Source organism: Triplophysa rosa, linkage group LG8 (assembly GCF_024868665.1).
Source record: "Triplophysa rosa linkage group LG8, Trosa_1v2, whole genome shotgun sequence".
Classification (NCBI taxonomy): domain Eukaryota; kingdom Metazoa; phylum Chordata; class Actinopteri; order Cypriniformes; family Nemacheilidae; genus Triplophysa; species Triplophysa rosa.
Genome location: NC_079897.1, coordinates 16051188 through 16072345, shown reverse-complemented (window position 1 = coordinate 16072345; position 21158 = coordinate 16051188). Strand labels below are relative to the sequence as shown.

Genomic DNA, 21158 nt, shown 5'->3' with positions numbered 1-21158 from the left:
TGGAAAAAAATAGAGAGCATTGTTTTCACTCCCACCTCTGAGCAGCTATGCTACATCTGCCCAACACATCGGACAACTGGATATCTGAAATGTATAATCAGTGACTTCATTAATAATAAATATTCTGCTGCTCGGCCCAGGAGCAAAACAGCCACAAACACAAGAGACTGCTCATCCACATCTGGCCTGAGATAAATGACACCTTAACCACAAAGTCTGAAGACAGCGAGGCACTCTGCCATACTGCTCTCTCTCTCTCACTCTCTGTGTGTGTGTGTGTGATGGTCTGACAGCAGTCCCGTGGGAACAAAAGCACTTTTAGCAGATTTTTTTTCACCAGAGACCCCCTGGCCCACCACAAAATCAATTTGGCTTCATAGGCCAAAGCGCACACACACACACACAGATCCAGCACACACTATCTCCTATATATCACACACTCTCGTTTTCACATCCACAGTGCTGCACTTTCCTCTCTCTGCTTTCTTCATGTTCTCTAGTTCGGCTCTCTAGCTCTCGTGAGGGTTGGGTATGAGGTTACAGTGGGGGAGATATTTCCCATTTGGAGTAAGTCAACATATCTATATAATGAGATTAGGGCTGGATCTCTACACTGGGGTTGTGTTAGGCTGGGCTGGGCCGTGTGGGGTACACATGGCTCCGATCACCCCAGAACAGGTCACTTGATAACAACCGTTGCCATTATCTGACCCGGATTATACAGCGAAACTAAAAAAAGGAAATAAAGATCAACATCTCAGGTAATGAAACTCTGCAAGAAGTTGGCTGCTTTGATTTTTCACATCTCGTTCACAGCAAAAATGTGTTGTTACATACTTGCATTCTTACACATAATTCAATTAGCCAAGATCCAAAGGCAGGGCGACCCATGTTAAATTCTTCCTATACGAGTGTTTTAGGGACTCTTTGAAAGCCTAATACGAATGGTTTCATGTGTCTGAGCCAAAAAAAAAAGAATTTATAATTCAATTACAATCAGGGCCGAGAGAGAAGGGAGAGGGGGGATGTGTCTGGAGTCCAGCCAAGGGACAGATAAGACCGCACATTAAAGTAATATTATGCTCCCCTGCCCGTTACCATGGGAATGAACGAAAGGATTAAAAAATACACAGGACGATCAATCTCCAGCGGGCCATAGAGAAGAAGAGAGAGTTAAGTGCTCTTCGAGCGCTCTCCCCACCATCAGAATCATCACTCATGCTTTGACGCTCTCTTACTCTGTCCTTCTGTCTTTTATTGTTTTTCACCGTTCGTTTCACCCTCCTCCTTTCTTTCCTTTTTCTCAATAATTAAACCCCTTCCGAGTATGCTTTCCCAATCCACAAATAGCTGATTATTATGGGGTATAATTAGTGGATTATAATCTAATTCCAGAATCTGTCTTTCTGATCCTCTTGCCACCACTATGAAGTTCAAATAAAACGCTTAAGCAGCCACATGGTTACATGGGATCTATGGGAACAAAATAAATCCAGGCAGATGTATGTAACAGCCCTAAACATGTTGACCCAAAAATGTACTCGTTATTTAGTCATCCTTTTGTCGGATTTTTATTTTAAAGAATGTTATGGATGCATTTTCCAATGCAAAATGGGGACAGGGACGTAAATTCAAAAAATGACAAAAAAGTACTGACATGTCATGTTTTAAGGCACGCAAAAAGCTATCATATGGCTTCAGAAGACTTGCTCGCCGTCAGTTTGCTCTTCTTCTATCTCTCGTTCTCCGTGAGCTCTGACTGGCTGCTTTGTTTTTGATGAGATCACTGCATGCTGAACTAGTGCTAACAAGCAGCACAAGTGTGTGCAAAGAACATCAAGATATACATCAGACAAGCTGGCATACAGAGCAGAACAAGAAAAACAAATACCACGTGTGTCCATATGCTTTTTATCGACAAAGAGAGGGGAAAGTATTTTTGGGCTTCATACGGGTAACTAGTTTCATCACAACAACAGAAGAAAAATGAACCCAAATGAAATCGCACAGTGAAGTCAAGCAGGAAAATATGCATGTGTGAGTAACTCACCAGTTTTGCCTCTGAGTGCATGGGAGGAACGTGGGGGGAGGGGCAAGAGCTGTTGTGGGCGGGGCCCTGCATACCCATCATGTTGGAGCCCATAGACATTTGCCGTTCCATCTGCGGCCGCAAAAATAAATGTTACGCTCATGCAAAACCACATAAAAGCATGAAACAACTTTAATCGGGCAAATTGTGTCTTTTGTTGTGTGTGTGTGTGTGTGTGTGTGTGTGTTCAGATCTCGCTTTGAGATCTGACTTCATAAAAAAATCTAAAAATAATAGTGCCTTTTATTAAGTTTATTGCATGTCTCCTTTAAAATAGATATAAATATACATAGTATTAATATTCCTACATAATTCCATTTAAATATGGTCAGCAGTCTCAGTTAATAAGAAGCTGCAGAAGTGTAAAAAAAACCAAGACTAAACAACAAATCTACGGCTTTGATCTGCGCTGCTTTGTCAGTGTTTCTTTGCATTCAGAAAGTCCCAATTACATGTGACCAAAAGGCTAAAATTCAGTTTCAACTTTCATTTTTGCATAGAAGTGTGTGCCAAAGATGTACATGCACCATTTTACAGTTTCACCTAAAAGTAAAATGAATGGTTGTGCGAAAGAGATGGAGAGAGACTGGGAGTCCTGTTACCAAAACCCAAGACCTCCGAGATCTACCTCTGACCCCCCTTCCAAACCCCTGATGACCTGAAGCAGAGTGAAAGCACAGCAGTCCGCAGTAATTATTGGAGGAATATTTGGTTTAAAAATATCACCCCACACTGCACCCCTTTCCTGGGACGTCAATCGGGACTGCAAAAAAATGTCCCGATTTAATTTAATCAACTCTGTGCTTTTACTTCCATAGCCGACATGGGCTGGCTTATGTTACAATGAGAACATGTGTTGTGTCATTAGAACCCCGATACGGGCAGCTCTGGCGAACACACACACACTCCTTCCTCAGCCTGCACTCGGTCCTTTATTGACATTTCTTAAATAGAATTAAAACAGATCGAGCTTTGGTAGAAAATTACACCTCTGCTGATGGCTTTCCTGATAAAACAGCCGCTGATATGGGGTACAACACTGGGAAAGGCATTAATGGATAGCAGACTGCTGAGAAAACCGGACAAACAGGGTTTTAAAAGATGAATTTGCGCACGTCTGTGCATATTTATGTGCTTCGATTATGCACAGGAATCATTTACTGGGAACTGTAAATGCATTGTGCGTGTTTGAGGGTGCTGGTGTATTTATGATCTCACAGGCATAAGAACAGCAGACGATCCTTGCATAGTGGGGTCAGGCAGTGTGCCCGGCATGGATGCTGGTAGAGGCTGTCGCTGTCGGTTCCTCAGGTGCAATAAAGAGGAAAGTGAACCAGGCACTGGCCTAAAGGAAGAGAAAGAAAGAGAAAAAGGAAAACCGAGATTAACTTATTTTCACACATGAAAGTTTAATTTCACAACTGACGTCAACCATGTGCCATTTTTAGAAATTCATATCATACTGTACCACACAAATTCAGTTCCCATTTCGGTTTGTCATTGTTCCAAAGAATCTCAGTGCTGTGTTTTGTCTTTCTTAAGAAGTCATCATCCACTGTCAGATATACACAGAGAGGCACAATGGATTTCACAGCTAGAGAAGTTTTGCTGGAAGCGCTTAAAGAAGGTTTCATGGCTTTTATCTTTAAAGGGATAGTTCACCCAAAAATGAAAATTCTGTCATCATTTACTCACCCTCGAGTTGTTGCAAATCTGTGTACATTTCTTTGTTCTGATGAACACAGAGAAAGACATTTGGAAGAATGCTTGTAACCAAACAGTTCTTGGCCACCACTGTCATTTTTCCTACTAGTCAATGGTGGATTGGTGGAATGGTGAAAAGCATTCTTTCAAATATCTTTCTCTGAGTAAATGATGACAGAATTTTCATTTTTGGGTGAACTGTCCCTTTAAGCCAATCAAATCATTTGTGCTTCAATAAAAGTGTGGATGAGGAAAAAGAAAAGTGACGCCAGAATTAATTTGATGCATCAGTTTGCTACAAATCTCTCTCGCAAGAGAAAGTTTAGCTTTAAGGAACATACTTGGAAGAATGCCTTTTTTGCTATTTATTAGGTTTTTTTGTGAACTATACCTTTAAGAACACAAAAAATCCCCTTTTTGTATCCTCTCACAAGCGGTACGCACATCAGCACCTAAGGTGTGACACATGTGGCAGTTTCAACCCACCAAACAAACAACTTCCTGTTCATGTTGGCACAAAGCTACCAGTGCAGCACTTTCTGATATTTGTCTTGAAAGTGTGAGATATAGCACTCAGTAATTTCATCATAGCTCAGCTACCTCGCAGGTCCGGACCACCATACAGCGCAGAGCAACCGGGCCTGTCTGAATAACCTTTAGCCTCAGATGACAAGCATTATTTGGGTCTGATTGGAAAGCTGACGGACAGCTGAAAGGGAAAAAAGAGGGTCCCCACCTGAACAAATACCTGTATTTATCTGGCCTAAATAGCGGCATTTACACTGCGTGATTACTGTGTACACGTACAGGCGCACACAGGCTCGCAAACGCACGCGGTCATTAACATTCTGACATATTGTCATTTGTGTCTAACGTTCCAATCCATCACATGCTAAGACCCCTTAACAACCTCACATCTCTGAAATGAACATAAATACATACCCAGGTGTGTACGTATGTGTGGTTGCTCCATTTTTTTCCAATAGTATAGTTTGTCCATTTTGAGGAATCTCCATTAGAACAGCCAGGGCATTTCACAAAATGTTGTACAAAGTGAGTAAAAAGTGAGAAAATGTAGACAACTTTTACTAGGGGTTTACATTCTGGGGGGATTCTAACAAAGTAATACAAGATGCCACCAGCTTAATAACACCAGTTTGCACAAATTATTTTCCACCCAAATTAATTAAATTGATTTTATTTCTCTAATGTTTCAATGTAATAAAATATGAGAGATTTTTCTCGACACATTTACATTATTGTGGCAAAGAACAGCACAGCTCAGCTTTGAAGAAAAATCAACCTTGGCCTTCACAGCCTTCACTGAGGTCAAGAGAGAAAGTAAGCGGGAAAGAGAGAAACACAGAGTCTCTACGGGCCGGCCATGCTGCGCATTAAAACTCAGCGAACAGGAAACAGTCCTAATTAAGAGCTCAACCTGACCAGCGAGAAGAAAGACGCTTTAGACGCTGCGCAGGTCCCACTGTCAAACTCACTCACCTGCTTCTAAAGCATTGGAGAAAGAAAAAGAGTGTGCGTTGGGAACGAAAAGAACAAATAACAAAACTAACACAGGAACAGATTAAAACTTTCTGTGCCCCTCGATATACTGCTGTCGGTGTGCATCTAGTGAGCATGTGCATGTGGTGTACTGTATAGTTTGCATGAAATGACAGTATGTCATTTCAGAGGGGATAATAAGACCCCCAGAGACACACACAAACACACAGTGCAACCCTGACCCTCTCACATTACACACACAACCCGTCCGCTCCAACAAGACATCACTCCCGCTTTTCTGTTTCTTTTTTCTTTCTCGTTATTTTCCACTATCATTCCGCATCTGTCCCAGAGCAGACATCAAATACATATCTGTCCTGCATACACAGCTTCAAGTCATTCAGTGTGTAGTATGTATAAAGATAGCGTTTTAAATATCAAAATATTTGAATTCTATTATAATACATAAACAGCTGATAAACAATAAAACACTGACAACCAATCAAAATCAAATAAAGTTGGCATGAAATAAAAAATGATCATTCTAATTGTTTTACACAGTGTTGCAATTTATTATAAATAATTTATCCGTCCATTTCATTATTATTTTTTATTACTTTCTACTTGTAATCTTTAATCAAAAACTTTAACCACCCCCCCTCGAAACGTCATCTCTTCACTTTTGCCTCTGAGTGCATGGGAGGAACGTGGGGGGAGGGGCAAGAGCTGTTGTGGGCGGGGCCCTGCATACCCATCATGTTGGAGCCCATAGACATTTGCCGTTCCATCTGCGGCCGCAAAAATAAACGAGGAATGGCTCTAGGGCGGGGCCAAAGATATTAGGCTGGTTCGACTTGATGCGGCGCCGCAAGATCCGGCAGGCGGATGACATCAAAGTACCGCGAGAGCGATTCGAAAAACGATAAAAAGTTTGGTTTCGAATCGCTCTCGCGGTACTGTGATGTCATCCGCCTGTCGGATCTTGCGGCGCCGAATCAAGTAGAACAAGCCTAGCGATTCGAAAAACCATAAAAAGTTTGCTTTCGAATCGGTGTGGGTTAGGGTAAAGGTTTCGTGAGACTTGAAACACCAAACATTTAGTCAAAACCAACAAGCCACGCCCACGGATCTGACTAGTGAGAGCCAAAACGAGCCAATTGTCAATCAATAAAAACTGCCGATTCTCTGGGGCATGGGCTCTTGTGCGGCACTTTCCAGCCTGTGCGCAGGCGTAGTACATGAGGTAACCTTAAAAAAGGTGATTTTTAGCGCAATTAAGCTTAGCAAACATATAGTCATGTTTAATTATTGATCGGAAATATGCTGTTTAATTGTTTATGTTTAATTAATTGTTTAACAGCGATTTTAGAAATATCTGCATTGCCCCATTCAAGTAGATAGGACTGTGGACTTGTTATGATGTAAATAGCTGCCCAGATGCGTTGCAAATGCGGCCACCAAGTGGCATTACTTCCAAAAAACGGACTTTGGCGGGGCTCCAATGACTGACTGATTGCAAATGTGCATTTTAACGATCCAATCAGTCCTCCATGGATGAAGTCCCGCCCAACATTTTTTTATAATTTCTGAAGTTGTTTCACTCGGGTATAGAGGGTATGCACAACATTTGAATGGCTAAGAACACCTGATTCCTTTGTAAGTCAAGGTAGTCGTAAGGATCACCATCGAGTCCAGCTGCTTGTAGTTTCAGCAAATAATTGCGTGTTTTAGTCCCGGTTTTGTTCCTCCTATTGAATGCAGCCATTTTGCCTTAGTTTTACCACTCAAGGGAGCGTGTCCCGGTGTGTTCACGTGGGAAAGTGACGTCAATGCTATACCGAAAAAAATACAATCGCTACTTCCGTTTCATACCGACTATCATGCACATTTAAAACGTAAAAAGCAGCGCTTAGAATAAACAAAGTTACTGTACACTTAAATACATAGTTGTCCAGTAGTTATCTTTACAGATATTGTTCTTGGTGTGTGAATGGGTGAAACCTGTCTCATGGTGACAAATTCAGGGTACAAGCATTTTAGTACAGGATATACAGTTGGGGCCTCATTGATTAAAGACAAGCAGAACAAAAGTCAACGTGAATTTGAAAACTGTTCTGCTTAATAAATGAGGCCTATTAAGAGAATTCTAAATCTTCATTCACACCGCCAGCGACTGGCAGTGACAGAGCGACATGATCTCATTCACTTCAATGGTAGCTAAGCGGCATCCGGCGACACGAGCGACAGTGACCGGTGGCGACAGGAAGTAGGCGTGTCAATCAACACGACAAAGTTGAGATTTGCTCAACTTTATGCAAATGATGAGTGACTAAAGCAGCGGAGCTCACGTCATCCGTCTCTCGTCAGTTACTCAAGGGTTTGTTTATAACTGTTACTGGAGCAACCAAAGCTAGGAACACCTTATAACAACCTCATAGCGAGACACAGCGACAGAGTCGCTGCCGGTGTGTACGCAGCTTGAGTTATTTTATTTATACACGAATGGAATATAATGATTTCCAGACAATTCATAAGAAGGTTTCAAATTCTATGTTTTTAATGAATTGGGAAAGAACACTCGTCAAATCCTTGAAAACGCAAAATTTTACATGTTGCCATACTTATCAAATTTCAAGGAGAATTCTTAAATTTTAGAAGACTCATCCAAACTTTTTTAGGTTATTAAAAGGACTATAGCTAAATATCTATAAATAAATGCAATGACTCAGAGACGATAACTATACCCCTATACCTAAAATATATATTTTACATAATCTAAAATTACATATTTTTACAACTGTACAAAAGATATCTCATGAGCAAATTGAGTAGGATATTTATAAACTAAACATAAAAGCAGTCTAAACTTCAAAAGCACATATATCTATTTCTACATGCACTTCAGTCTGAGAGGCTTGACTGCCACTTGAGCGATAGAGAGGAGCAAGAGAGTGAAAGAGAGCCAGGCACAGTCAGCCCACTGACTCATATCCTTCCCTTCTGTCTCTACTCCAGCAATGATGTAATGCTCTTGGCTTCTTGCACCCCCCACACCCACCCTCTCACCATCTTTCTGTTTTTTAGTCTACACTCTCTCACCAACTCTCTCGCTCTCTCTCTATCTGAATACCATGTTCTCTCTCTCTTTTAGTCATTGCTCCACACTAACTTGGGCAGACACTGCAGCAGCGATGGTGCAAAAACGTTTCTCTTTTTTTTCTGCTCTGTGTGAATGTAACCAAAACAGCCCGGGGCCCGGTTCCAGCCGCTGTGAGACGGTGGTGCGGTCTCCATGGCAATGGGCCTAAACAGCGGGAGAAACAGAGAGAGGCCAAACAGCTTGCAGCTGCCTGGCGCTCCAAGTAAATACAGCACAGGACCTGCCCCTGATTTACCACTTTAATCACACTCAGAGAAACAGAGAGAGAGAGAGAGAGAGAGAGAGAGAGAGAGAGAGAGTAAGATGAAGAGTGGGTTTGCCACAGGTCCAAGGACTGATGGGAAAGTAGAGTGGGTAGACTCATAAGAACCTGATCAAATAAATCAATCTGAGAAGGCCAAATTAAATTGTGTTGTTATTATTTACACACGGTCATGTTTTCCCAAACTTGACTTTCTTCCTCAGTTGAAGACAAAAGGTGAATATATGAAGCAAATCCGCTTTCATAAAAGTGGCGCATACAATCTTCTAATGAGAATCAAATCTTTGTGAGAGATGACGAAAGTTCAATGTCAGTTTTATGAACAAGTCATTTTTATTTGCGTCTGATGTTTTTTAACAAATCTGTTGATCTAGTTCACACTTGAGGTCTAGCTATGCATGTGTTGTTGTGTTCAACAAAAGAAAGTCACACAGGTTTCCAACAACATAAGTTTAGTCTTTTTTTAAGCGAGCTGTCCCTTTAAAGGCTGGTGAGAAAAAGGTGACAAAAAAGTAGCACACTGAGGACAGTAAGGGGAGAGACATGTGAACAACTTTGACAACAGACTGGCAGTGACAGACTGAAGGCCCACATAAAGTCTGAGCCTGTCAATGAGAACAACAGCAAGAGACTTATCCTGGAATACCTCAGGGCAAGCAAGCATGCCGCAGCTCACCACAAAGCCCCAATTATGCACGGATACATCTCTCATCGCTGCTGAGAGAAAGGGTGTAAGGAACCGAGGGAGGCAGAAAGAGAGAGACAGACAAACAGAGAGAGTACGCTGGCCCAGGGCCAGCCAGTTGTTTCTTCCCCTGACTGAAACTACGCTGAGAGCTCTTCAGTATAACAGGCTGAGGATGGGTTTAGGCTCCGCCCCCACCTGTCTGTGAAATATTGAATCACACTGACAGCACGCTTTGAATCTTTCTTACGGCAAATAGATAACATGGAAGGACAAAATACACTCAAGTATTTATTTATGAACAATCGACTGTGACAATAGAGATTAAAACACAATTTCAGCAAGATAGTTTGTCACTGGAACATTTGAACAAAGTATTAAGAGATATATTTCTCATCTGCTTTATTGGTATAAATGATAAGAAACGTCACTGAGCATTGCTATTTTGTCATTCTCCAATTTCTTTCATATCAATTTGACAATTTGTTTTGACAAAAAGTAGACATTTCTAAATGAAGGTACTACAAAAGGCTCTTCACTGCGATGTCATAGAAAGTTTCCATAGACATTTTTTGCGCCTTAAAGAACCATTCACTAAAAGATTTTTAAAGAATTAATTCAGTTTTTTACTTTAAAGAACCTTTTTAACAACAATAGACCTTTTGTGATCTTTATAGGATCGTTCAGCCAAAATTGATTCTTCCATGGCATTGTGAAACACTTTATTTTAAGAACGCACAGAAAAAAACTTTATCGTACAAATTGATTTATTGTACATATGAGTTAACATGCACTGTAAAAACAGTAATTTTACAAAATTTAACTTTTTTGTTTTACAGAATTGTCATGTATTTTTAAAATTCTGTAAAAATGTACAATTACGAAATAGATTGCAAATTTACAAGTTGGATGTAAAATAACATTAAAAAATACTTTATAAAAAATATATTTTACAATTTCTTCTGGTGCCCCAGTTGCTGGAATATTACCGTTTCATGCTGTTATTTTTTATAGCGTGGCCGTCACAAACTTCCCAACAAATTTTATTAGTGTAAAATCTTAAAAATACATTTTACATGATACTGTTTTTTTAGTTTTTTCTTTTTAACATGTAAAAATTTTTTGTTTATTGCAGGGTTATATGTTTTAATTACATGTTTATGTATATGTTTTAATTTATAGATTTTCAAATTGGTCTCGCACTTCAAATTGGTCTCAAACTCAGCAGATCACCTGCTTTACTTTGTGGTATCTTTTTTTTCCCAGCAGCCCAGATCCTTTCCTTCCTCTACCCATCCTTTCTGATTGCCCCTCTCATTTGTACTTCAATCTAAGAGCCCTGTTCTCAATCTATCCCTGATCCCTCTCTTCCTCCCTCTCTTTCATGCAGTTCCTCTCTTCCTGTTGTCTGCTTTAGGGGTCTCTCTCTCTCTCTCTCTCTCTCTCTCTCTCTCTCCGCATGTGTCTGTGTGCTGGACGGGGATGACACAGTGGTGCTGGAATGAGAAGAGCAGGGCCTGGGCGTTCCTCTCCAAGCGCACTATTAAACCCTACGCCGTACACAATGAGCTCACTCTAATTCAGCTCAGATGTACATCCTGCCTGCATGTCTTCTCTCTCTGTCTGTTTTTTTGCAATTTTTTCTGCCTTTATAACATGCATAAGACGCATTCACTGCATATCAAGGTGACATCTCTTCTGTACAAATGCATATACGGTGATCACACTACACGGATAAAACTGTAATACCGATTATACTTTCTACTTGTGTTTGCTCAGAAACCAAAAGATGCAGTCAAAAGTAATTCTAATAGGAATTTAATATAAATTTCTTATAAAACTGACACTAGACCAAATTTTTCAAACTGTGCTTAAAACAATTGTTTTGTAGTCCTATTACTGTATGTCAACAACTGGCGGTGTATGTTTACTGTACAAAAAATCGGACAAAGTTAATACCTTAATGAAACTTAAATGAAATCTCCTGAGATATAATAAAGCAGCACATTAGCAATAAAATTCTCCTCTGGGTATTTCTTATGATGTCTATCCAGAGTCCAGTATCCACAAGTGCCAAGTCAAATTCTCTTAACAGTCCTTTGATCTTACCTGTCCAATAAAAACCTATGCTCTGATTCTCTACCGCATGATCATCTCAGGATGCACAACCACCCATTCTTTCTTTCACAATGATGTAATAAGCTAGAAAAACAACCGTAGTTACCTTTTCCCTCAGAGAGGTCGTGAAGTTTAAATCCTATGTGAGGTTCTGACAGAGCTGTAGTCAAGTTTTGATCAATGTGATTGAAAGCAGTCTGTGAAGAAATCGATGACGTCTGTGTTTTGGCCCATGAGAGGAACCGGAGGGGGTGGAGGGTGTAAGAGGGGACCTCCTATGCTGCCTCACACAAAAACAACACGGGTAGGAGAATCAGAGCCCCAAAGAGCAAGTATAAAGTATTGACAAGCTGGAGGCATAAAGATTCGAGAATACCATGACATTTACATTTATGCATTTAGCAGAAGCTTTTATCCGAAGCGAACCTGAAGTGCATTCAAGCTATATATTTTCATTAGTGCACGCATTCTTCGGAAATCGATCTCATGACCTTGGTTTTGCTAGCATCACACACTACAGTCGAGCCACAAGAACACAAACAATGAAATGAGGAAATGTTAATGGAGGGAAGAAGGTTACCCTCTCTTTTCTCTTCTATTTTGAAAGTCTCCTCGTATTTGTTTCGGGATCTATTTCTCTGTCAGTCTCTCTCGCGCTAACAGGTCTCTGTCACTGCAACATGTTGTGCTGAATTGCACAGCTTCCTTTTCAACCACCAAAATACCCTGGGATCTTCCTGTTCTTCAGGGGTGTGAAAACCAGCTTCTCTTATCTTTAGATGTGTGAAAACATGCACATGCAGACAGGCACACGTTCAGTTTTGTTAAATCCAGTTTTGATGGTGTGAGATCATACAGCTTGTCAATATCAGCCACACACAGAGAGATAAAAAGTAAAAAACACACCTGATCAAAGTATGTGAAAAATATGAGAAAACCGGAGAATCCCAAAATAGCTTCCAGACACTAAAAGATAAACACATTTTTGGGGCCGATTACATTCTAACAGGTGACCATTTTCAAAATACAATTCCTATTTTTTAGTCCTAAATGTTTTTTTGTCATTTACAACGTATTTTGTTTTTTATATTCCTTTTATTTCCTGAATTTTAAAATGTAAGACCTAATTCTACAGTGTCCCCATCCAGAATAACCCACACACATGTCTGTCATTACTAATAAACAAGTGCTGTAATATGCTATAATATGACCCGACTATAGAATGTTTCATTGGCAACAACAAACAAACAAACGTTATGTGGCCCAAACTTAAAGGGACAGTTCTCCCAAAAATGAAAATTCTATCATTTACTCATCCTCAGGTTGCTCCAAACCTGTATAAATGTCCTTGTTCTGCTAAACAAAAAGGAAGATATTGGGAAGAATGCTTGTAACCAAAAAGGATCTCATCCCCCATTTACTGCCATAGTAGGGAAAATAAACACTATGGGAGTCAATGATGATGTCAAATTGAAGGCAGCTCTTTTAAACAACCATATTGATCTGTTGTGACTATGCAAACATGTGCCTTTGATCTATTTTGCATCCATTATAATGAACATTTTAACCAAATCAGCTCCAGAAGAGTCACTGTCACTCCTTTGCTAAACTTGTTCACCCACGGCCATCGTGTACCATCACAATTCAAACGCTTCAGTAGTGGCGGCTAACAGCCATTTTCTCCACCCCCTGAACTCTCTTATCGCTCAATCAAAGAGACTGAGCTCCCTTGTTTTATCTCACACCGACCGACTATGTCTAACATATTTAGCACTGACATTACTCAGCAACAGATGTTTGTAATTCACATGCGGAGAGCATTCGAATCATTTGGATCACCCTTTTCCACCTTGAACGGTCGTGATAGCTGTGACATTCACATCCCCTCCGTTCTGTACTTTAATTTTTCTCTTTCTTCTCTCAGTCCTGAAGGGTATTTACACTGCTTTTTGTCAACTCGACTCTCTGAGGGTCTCTGATCCAGCTCTTGGCTCTCTGAGGGACCTCGGCGGTGTGGATGATGGAAAAAAGGCAGAGGAACGTTGGAGGAATCTCAGCAAAAGGTGGGGGGTGAGGGTCCTTGAGTTTCACAGCTGTGGGCCCCCTGCCTGAGCCCTGTTTAGCAGGCAGACTTGAGGAAAGCCAATCTTAATTGATTCCAAGCCTCAAAGCTTTTTAGTAAACATGGCGGAGCACTGAAAATGGCTTGTTATCCTAATTCAATGGACGATGCGGATCTCCATCACTCTTCACATCACAAAGAGCTCGGAGAACAGATGGACTCTGGATTAGAGCCATTGACAGTCACTGTACAAGTTAAGTACATTTTCAAAGACAGAGGGGTGCTGAGAAAAAGAAAGTTCCTGATTCCAATCATAAGCTTTAGTTCCAGTTTAAAAGACCCAAAGCCAGGTCTGACATCTGTTAGCGTGAATTTTCTTTTATCATTGAATGTTTCTCTCAGAAACAGGAACAAGCAACTCAAGCTTTGGATAAGACTTCTCTAAAACAACCCATGGATGTTCTTAGAAAGGTGAGTAATCATCACCACCAGTTTGCCAACTGTTAAACATATACATTGGGGGAGTGGATGAATAACCTTGTGGTTTTCTGTCATATATGTCGGTGGCGTCAATTTACCATTTAAAACAGTAACGCTGTAGCTACTCTTACGTAAGCCCGCCATTCCGTACAACTCGTTGTCATGCCAAACTATGATTCACTCTCTTTTTCTAGGTACAGCGCTATTTAATCGTAATATTTCAACACATTAACACTGAACAACGGCAGCCCATTACTAAACCTTGCACTGCATTAAGTCAGAAACTATAACACGATTCTTCTTTTTGAAATGGCAGGAAGAAAATATTAACCGGTTTGTGGACGGAGGCGCTAACTGGACTCTGCTGGAGGAGCAGTTTCTGTGCTGAGGGGATTGAAAGCCCTTTTTTCCCGCTGAGGTGGACATTTCCACTCGCACTGATACACGCTTCCACAACCCAACCCTTGACCTCTGGAGTCCCTATAACCAAACAAACCTTCTCACACTTCAGGAGTCCTAGAGAGTTTGTTTGTTGTACAGTTTGTGCTGTATTGTGCCATTTTTATGTATATAAATATAAAAATATATAAAATAAAAAGGTGAAATGTATAAATAGAAGGAGTTTTAAAATGAAAGGAAAATATGTATAGATCAATTTCAGAACAGTGAAATTAGAAGTTGGAAAAGGTGTGTAGGTCATGTTAAAATTTAGAGAAATATTTTAAAGATATTTTTCATAATTAAAATATTACATATAGGGCTAATAATAATAATAACAATAATAAAATATTAACCCGATCATATTTTCAATTATTAATTACAATATGTTTTCAAATTTTGATAATAATATTTTTCACATATTGATAAAAATACTTTTCAAATATAAATAATAATACTTTTCACATATATTTCCCCAAAATCACATTTTACAGTTCACAAAGTTTTGTTTAAATAAACCTATTTGGGGGGTGCTTATGTCATGAAAATAGTGTCACAGTGCAACACATCTCAAAGGTCTTTTAATTGAATTTCTTTATTTTGAATTTGATATATATCACTTTCAAATATGCTTTAACACATGTACATCCACCCATCTACAGTACACACACACAGCATGGCCATTGGATTTGGCCAACTATCCATTCATTTGTATTGTTGTAGTCTGCAGAAACAGTAATGCATTCATAGCAGCATTTAGTGTTTCTGGGGCTGCTTTAACTGGTCCTCAACCCACAATACTATTGTGCACACACAGCATGTGCAAACTAAGTGATATTAGGCGATACAGTATATTCTGTTTTTACATTCCTTAAAAACTGTATTATTGTATTACTTTTACATTTTTATTCTCAATTCTCAGTTTTCATTTCTGATTGTCAAAGATGGGAAACCTAAGGATTCAGGGCAGGCAGTGAAGCAAAGATGAACTATCTAGCCCTCTCTCTCTCTTTCTTCGACTGAAATTCCATCCCTTTCCCTGAACAAATGTACTGTCAGACTGTCAATCAAGTTGATTGTCAGGTCTTCCATCTAATATTCACAAGTTCTCCAATCTATCCTTTCTCTAAATGCAGTACGTCTTCATTTGCCTCACAAACGTCCTCAAATACATAAACTGTTACACAGACCCTCAGTAAAGTGTGTGTGTTATTGATTTTTGAGGTTCATTCTGATATGTGCACGGCTTACTGCTTCAAAGAAGAAAAGGACACATATATCAAATTGCTAAGTGGCGACATGACACTTTCATTATGAAACATTCGGCCTCAGAGGACCTGGCAACATACAGAATATATATGTGTTTAAGGAGGCAGGGAAAGATGTGACAGCAGCTCAACTGACCCTTTAATTAACACCGTAAGGCCTGTTACATATATGCTGTGTGAAGGCAGGCCCAAATAGAGCTTTCAACCTGACAGCACTTCTATACAGGTGTTGACTTCTTCCATTGATAATGGCGATAAATCATTAAATGGTTATTGGGAGTGAGCCATAAAGAACTACTATAAAGTTAATTGTCATGAAATTTAATTCTAATGAGAATAAGGCCCACACAAATTAAAATACTTCGGTTTAGAGAATGAGTACTGAGCAGAACGTATTTGAGACCCTGATAAACGTTTTTAACAATGGGAGATATACCCTGCATATACCCAGTGCATATACCCTGCATGTTATAATGCGTGTTTTCTGTGTGCCATGTGGCAAAAATCAGTGCCGAATCTCTGCTCATTGCCTCATCTGGGACAGTTTGAGGTCTCGCTCGAGCATTTAAACTCTGCAACCTGTTAATACAGGCGCCTAAATGAATATTTACGGCTCAAACCCACACCTAACCCCCCTCAGACAGTATGTGTGAAACAGGCCTAGTCCTCCACCACCATCACACTCATGTAAATAATACCGTTCTCTATGTGTTTGAGGGTGCGTTCAGGTGCTGATTACACTGCAGACAGGGTGTATTCTGATTTAAAGAAAAATCAGACAGAAGGACAGACATGCATGAAGTAGAATTAAGACGGATGGGGAAAAAAGCAAAAGACAGAGAGAATGATCAGCGGGACGTGTTTGCGCAAGAGGGGCGTCTTCCTAAAAAGCTGATATCCCCACCAGAACTGCGCCGATGATGTCATCGCTGTGAGACACACCCAAGTTGGCTACACGACATACAAACTTTAAGAGTCACTGCAGGGACAGTTTGAAAGATACTAACACGAATGTGCACACACGTTTTAAAAGCAATTACATGCCAAGGAATGCAAGACTATTACGTTTCTTGATTTAATTGCTTACAAAAACTGTAAACAAACTTGTTCTACCAGCTTTTTAACTTTATAATTTCTTGTCAGCTACGAACACACATTATTTTTATTTTGGTTCGTTCACACAATTTAATGTGAACCACGTGTTACATTATGCTGCCATTCCTAATAAAATGACCGGCCAACTGGCACGATAGTTTTTGCACTATGGATAGTGAAATCAAAACACTGTCAAAACACAACATTACTTTATTAGTTATATAAAATATATCAAAAGAATCAAAGAATCCCTGTTGTCCGCTGCTTTCCGAATGACAGGACAAACAAGAAAAGCCCCGAATGAAATTCTCACTTAAGTCTTTCGAAGCCCGCAATCGCTATTTCTCCACCTGCTGCATTCTGATAGGTAGAAATGCAAACAACAGCTTGGACCTTGGACCAAAATCAAAACCACTAGCCTCTGTCTACAGAGCACTGTTCCAATGACCAATCACAGACGGCTTATAATAACGGTTATTTGCAAGCGCTGTGCAACATAACAGTGATGATGAGATGCCATCTTACCCGATCTGTCTGTTGGTGGAGGGGGCCTGAGTGATGACAGAGCTGGACTGAGGCGAAGGCAAGGCCTGCTGGATCACTATACTGCTGTCATGATTGGCCATCCTCGAGTGCGTCTGCTGGTTCTGGTTAGGGCCTCCCTGCCCATAAAGAGAGATATTCTGTTCAGAAAGAGAGAGGAATTATGGGTAAGTACTGTATATAGGTATGTGGGAAGAATATTTTGCTAGGAAGTGATTTTGGCATGACACAATTCCCAACGTGGGACAGTTCTGAGTGTGTGGTTGTGGAGGATCACCAGAGTTTACTGGGACAGCACAACATCATCCACAACTACAATACAGACACCGAACAAAAGTGACAAAAAATGCAAATAAAAAAAGTCAACTGGCTTGCAATATACTGGTTCGTGTCATAGCGCAAATTAAAACAATGAGGTTTGCTCTGAAAAGCATCAAAATTAAAGGAATAGTTAACCTTCAAAATGAAAATTCTATCATTATTTACACGCCCTCTTGTCATTTCAAACCTGTATGACTTTCTGGTAATACTTCAGTATAGGGGGCAATTCTCACTATTAACTAGTTGTTATTAGCATGCCTATTATTGGCAGTTTATTAGTACTTATGAAGCACATATTCTGCATGACCACATTCTACATCCCTAATCCTACCCAATACCTAAACCTAACAACTACCTTACTAACTATTAATAAGCAACAAATTAAGAGTTTATTGGGGAAAAGTCGTAGTTAAAGGGGTCATATGGCGCGAATACGCGTTTTTCTGTGTCTTTGGTGTGTTACAAGTTGCCCATGCATGTATTAGACACGTAAAATTGCAAAAATTAAAGTGTCGGAAACAAAAGATGCATTCTACCTAAAAATGAATGCTCACCCAGACCTGCCTGAAACGCTTCGTGTAACCACACCCCCACAAATCTACGTCAGTTTGTGGTATGATTTGACTAAGACCGCCCAAACATATATGCAAGTAAGGTGGGCCATAGCCATTGAGGGAGAGAGTCGCGTCAACTCCGTTGACTCCAATGGAACACTTTTTTCCGTTGGCAGAACTCTCTCTCTCAATGGCTCTGAGGTGGGCGTAACTGTCAGTACAATTGCTTTGGAACCTGATGTTCCAAATATGGTAAGAGGCGTTACATTTCCGTCACACACTTGCAGTATTCGACCAATCACTACGAACTGGCCAATCATAGCACACCTCGCTTTTCAGAGCGATGAGCTTTGTAAAAAATCTGCGCGTTTCAGAGAGGCGGGGCAAAGAGGAGATACAAACATATACGGTATGTGGAAAATACAGCGTTTTTGAACCTTAAATCGTGTATACACATTGCATTACATCTAAAACAAACGATAATATTCATTTTAGCCGTGTCATATGACCCCTTTAATGGTTTGTTAATAGCAAGAATTGCCCCCTACACTGAAGTGTGACCGACTTTCTTTCTGAACGATGATGCAAGAAGCTGTTCACATGTCACATTTTTGCGCTCTCGTCTGGTGCCCCTCTGGTCATTTTGCGCCCTAGGAAACTGCCTATGCCCTGGGTTAAACACTTGGTTTGCACTTAAAGATTGTGCACAGCAGCTATGTGATGAATCTGTGCACTGTAACAAAACTGTTCTCATGTCTATTAGTTGAGCTGTGAAAAATATCCTTAAAAACACCTAAATATAAAATAACTCTCAATGACTAAACTCTGCTCTGAGAACACCAGCCAGCTACTTTGACTGTAGAGCTAAAAGTAGAAACACATTTGGTTTAGACCTGATCATCTCACACCGCACTTGACAAGACGTGTGAAAGAGTAGGTTTGTTGGTTAGAAATGCACTCTGTTCCACTTTCAAGTGTGATACCACTGAAAGTCCAGGCATATGCATTTCCTGTAACATAACGTATGTCTAAGTGAAAAACAAAAGGACATCTGTTAAGAACGTTCTATTCTTATCCATTCTTCATTTGAAACTAAGTGGCTCACATAAAGCCAAAGACTACTCTAAAAAGTGCACCATTTCAGCATGTGAGATTCTTGACACATAAACAAGATTCCACATAGTGCACTTTTTTTAAGACAAGCACAGCAGAATTCTCTGTAAGGCCCTGGGCGATATCTTCCTCTCACCTAAGAAATGGTTCTTCTCGAGCTCAGCAAAGTCTGCGAAAACCTGCTGCTTGCTGACATGGCATGATGTACTAACCCTAAACCTCAAGCGTACACTTGCCAGATTAACTCCATTAGTTTATCTAAAGCACGTCTGCTAGTGGGGTGATGGTCATGAGCCCAACCTTCTCGTGACCAGTCGTTGTAAAACTGATAAAACCGTCAAAAGTAATATTACTGTCGCCTCACAATTGTCACGATGAAATACGACTGATGGTAATAGCTGCAAGAATCCGTTTAAATGGCCCACTAAAACTCACCTTTCTTTGCCTTACTTTAGAATCTTTAAAGAATCTGTTATGTGACACACACTTATGTACACTTATGCACATTTATCAGCAAAGTCCAGAGTTAGGAGCAGGGTTACCTGTTTGGCCAAACATGGAAGACTGGGGAGTGTCATTATGTTCGCAAACCATTTTAGCGCCACTAACGATGCAACAGAAAGACGAATCTAGTGTGTGTGTTTGTTTGTGTGTGTGCGTGCGTGTGTGTCTGTGTGCTATGTGATACCCAGACAAACAACGCTATTTATGAACACAACCATCAATCAAGTGCCAAATCCGATATGGGTACACTTTAACCTGCTTCTTGAACTTCTACCTGCCGGCGCTGTGTGTGATCTGCCCGGTAGTTCTCTGTCCCCAGTGCGTCTTTGTTTTGGTGGGTGGCGTAAAAGCAGCTGTTAGCATCTGGGTTCTCTGCACAGAGCTGTGTAACTCACATGTTTGCTGTCCTCTTCCTCTTGAGCCTTACAGAACTCCTGCTCGATGGAGCAGGCCAGCTCGCTGAAGAGACCCACCTCCTCACAGTTCTTCAAGAAGCGCGTGGGGGTCGGTGTTTGGTCTGGAAACAGACAAGTAAATCTTTAAAACTCATTTTGCTTATATATACAGCCATGCTAACAATCTCAATGGCATGGATTTCACTCCAAAAGAATGTATGTATCGGGTAAAATAAAATTGTTGAATGCACAGTTGCTTTGGGTATCTGCCAAATGCATACATGTAAATGTAGGTTGTTAATGTTAAAAGGGGATTTTTGCACTTCATACACCATGCTTTTGCTTTCCAACCTGTCATATTTGTTTGCATTTATTTATATTTATTTCTAAATGTAAGTAGATAAATATATCCTATTCTTTCAAGACACTGCAGACGTCATGTTTCTGAGAATAACTGTGGGCATCAATGCAGGGGCATTATGTATCATGCCTATAATGTACTTAAGTGATAGTTTCCCCAAAAATCAAAATTCTGTCATCATTTACTCACCCTCTTGTCATTTCAAAGCTGTATGACTTTCTTTCTTCTGCAGAACACAAAAGAAAATATTATGAAGAATGTTGGTAACCGAACAATGGCAGTACCCATTCACTTCTATTGTATGGACACAACACCAATGCAAGTTAATGGGTAGCGCTGTTGTTTGGTTACCAACAATCTTCAAAATATCTTCTTTTGTGTTCTGCAGAAGAAATAAAGTCATGCAGATTTTAAATGACAAGAGGGTAAGAAAATAATAATTTTCATTTTTTTGGGTGAACCTTTAAGTCCTAATGTTTAGATTGCAATATTCATCACAAGTTATA

At 40.1% G+C, this 21158-nt stretch overlaps 1 protein-coding gene across 2 annotated transcripts in view; it reads right to left on the bottom strand.

The window, feature by feature from the left end:
• The window catches only part of creb5b (cAMP responsive element binding protein 5b), a 55979-nt gene that overhangs the window by 24824 nt on the left and 9997 nt on the right, over positions 1–21158 (bottom strand). For both annotated transcript variants that reach the window (XM_057339867.1, XM_057339866.1), the window contains exons 4-7: positions 20292–20413; positions 17387–17544; positions 3308–3434; positions 2051–2161 (exon numbers count right to left, since the gene is read on the bottom strand). In XM_057339867.1, the coding sequence (XP_057195850.1) occupies positions 2051–2161; positions 3308–3434; positions 17387–17544; positions 20292–20413 (518 nt within the window). The remainder of the gene's footprint in view (positions 1–2050; positions 2162–3307; positions 3435–17386; positions 17545–20291; positions 20414–21158) is intronic.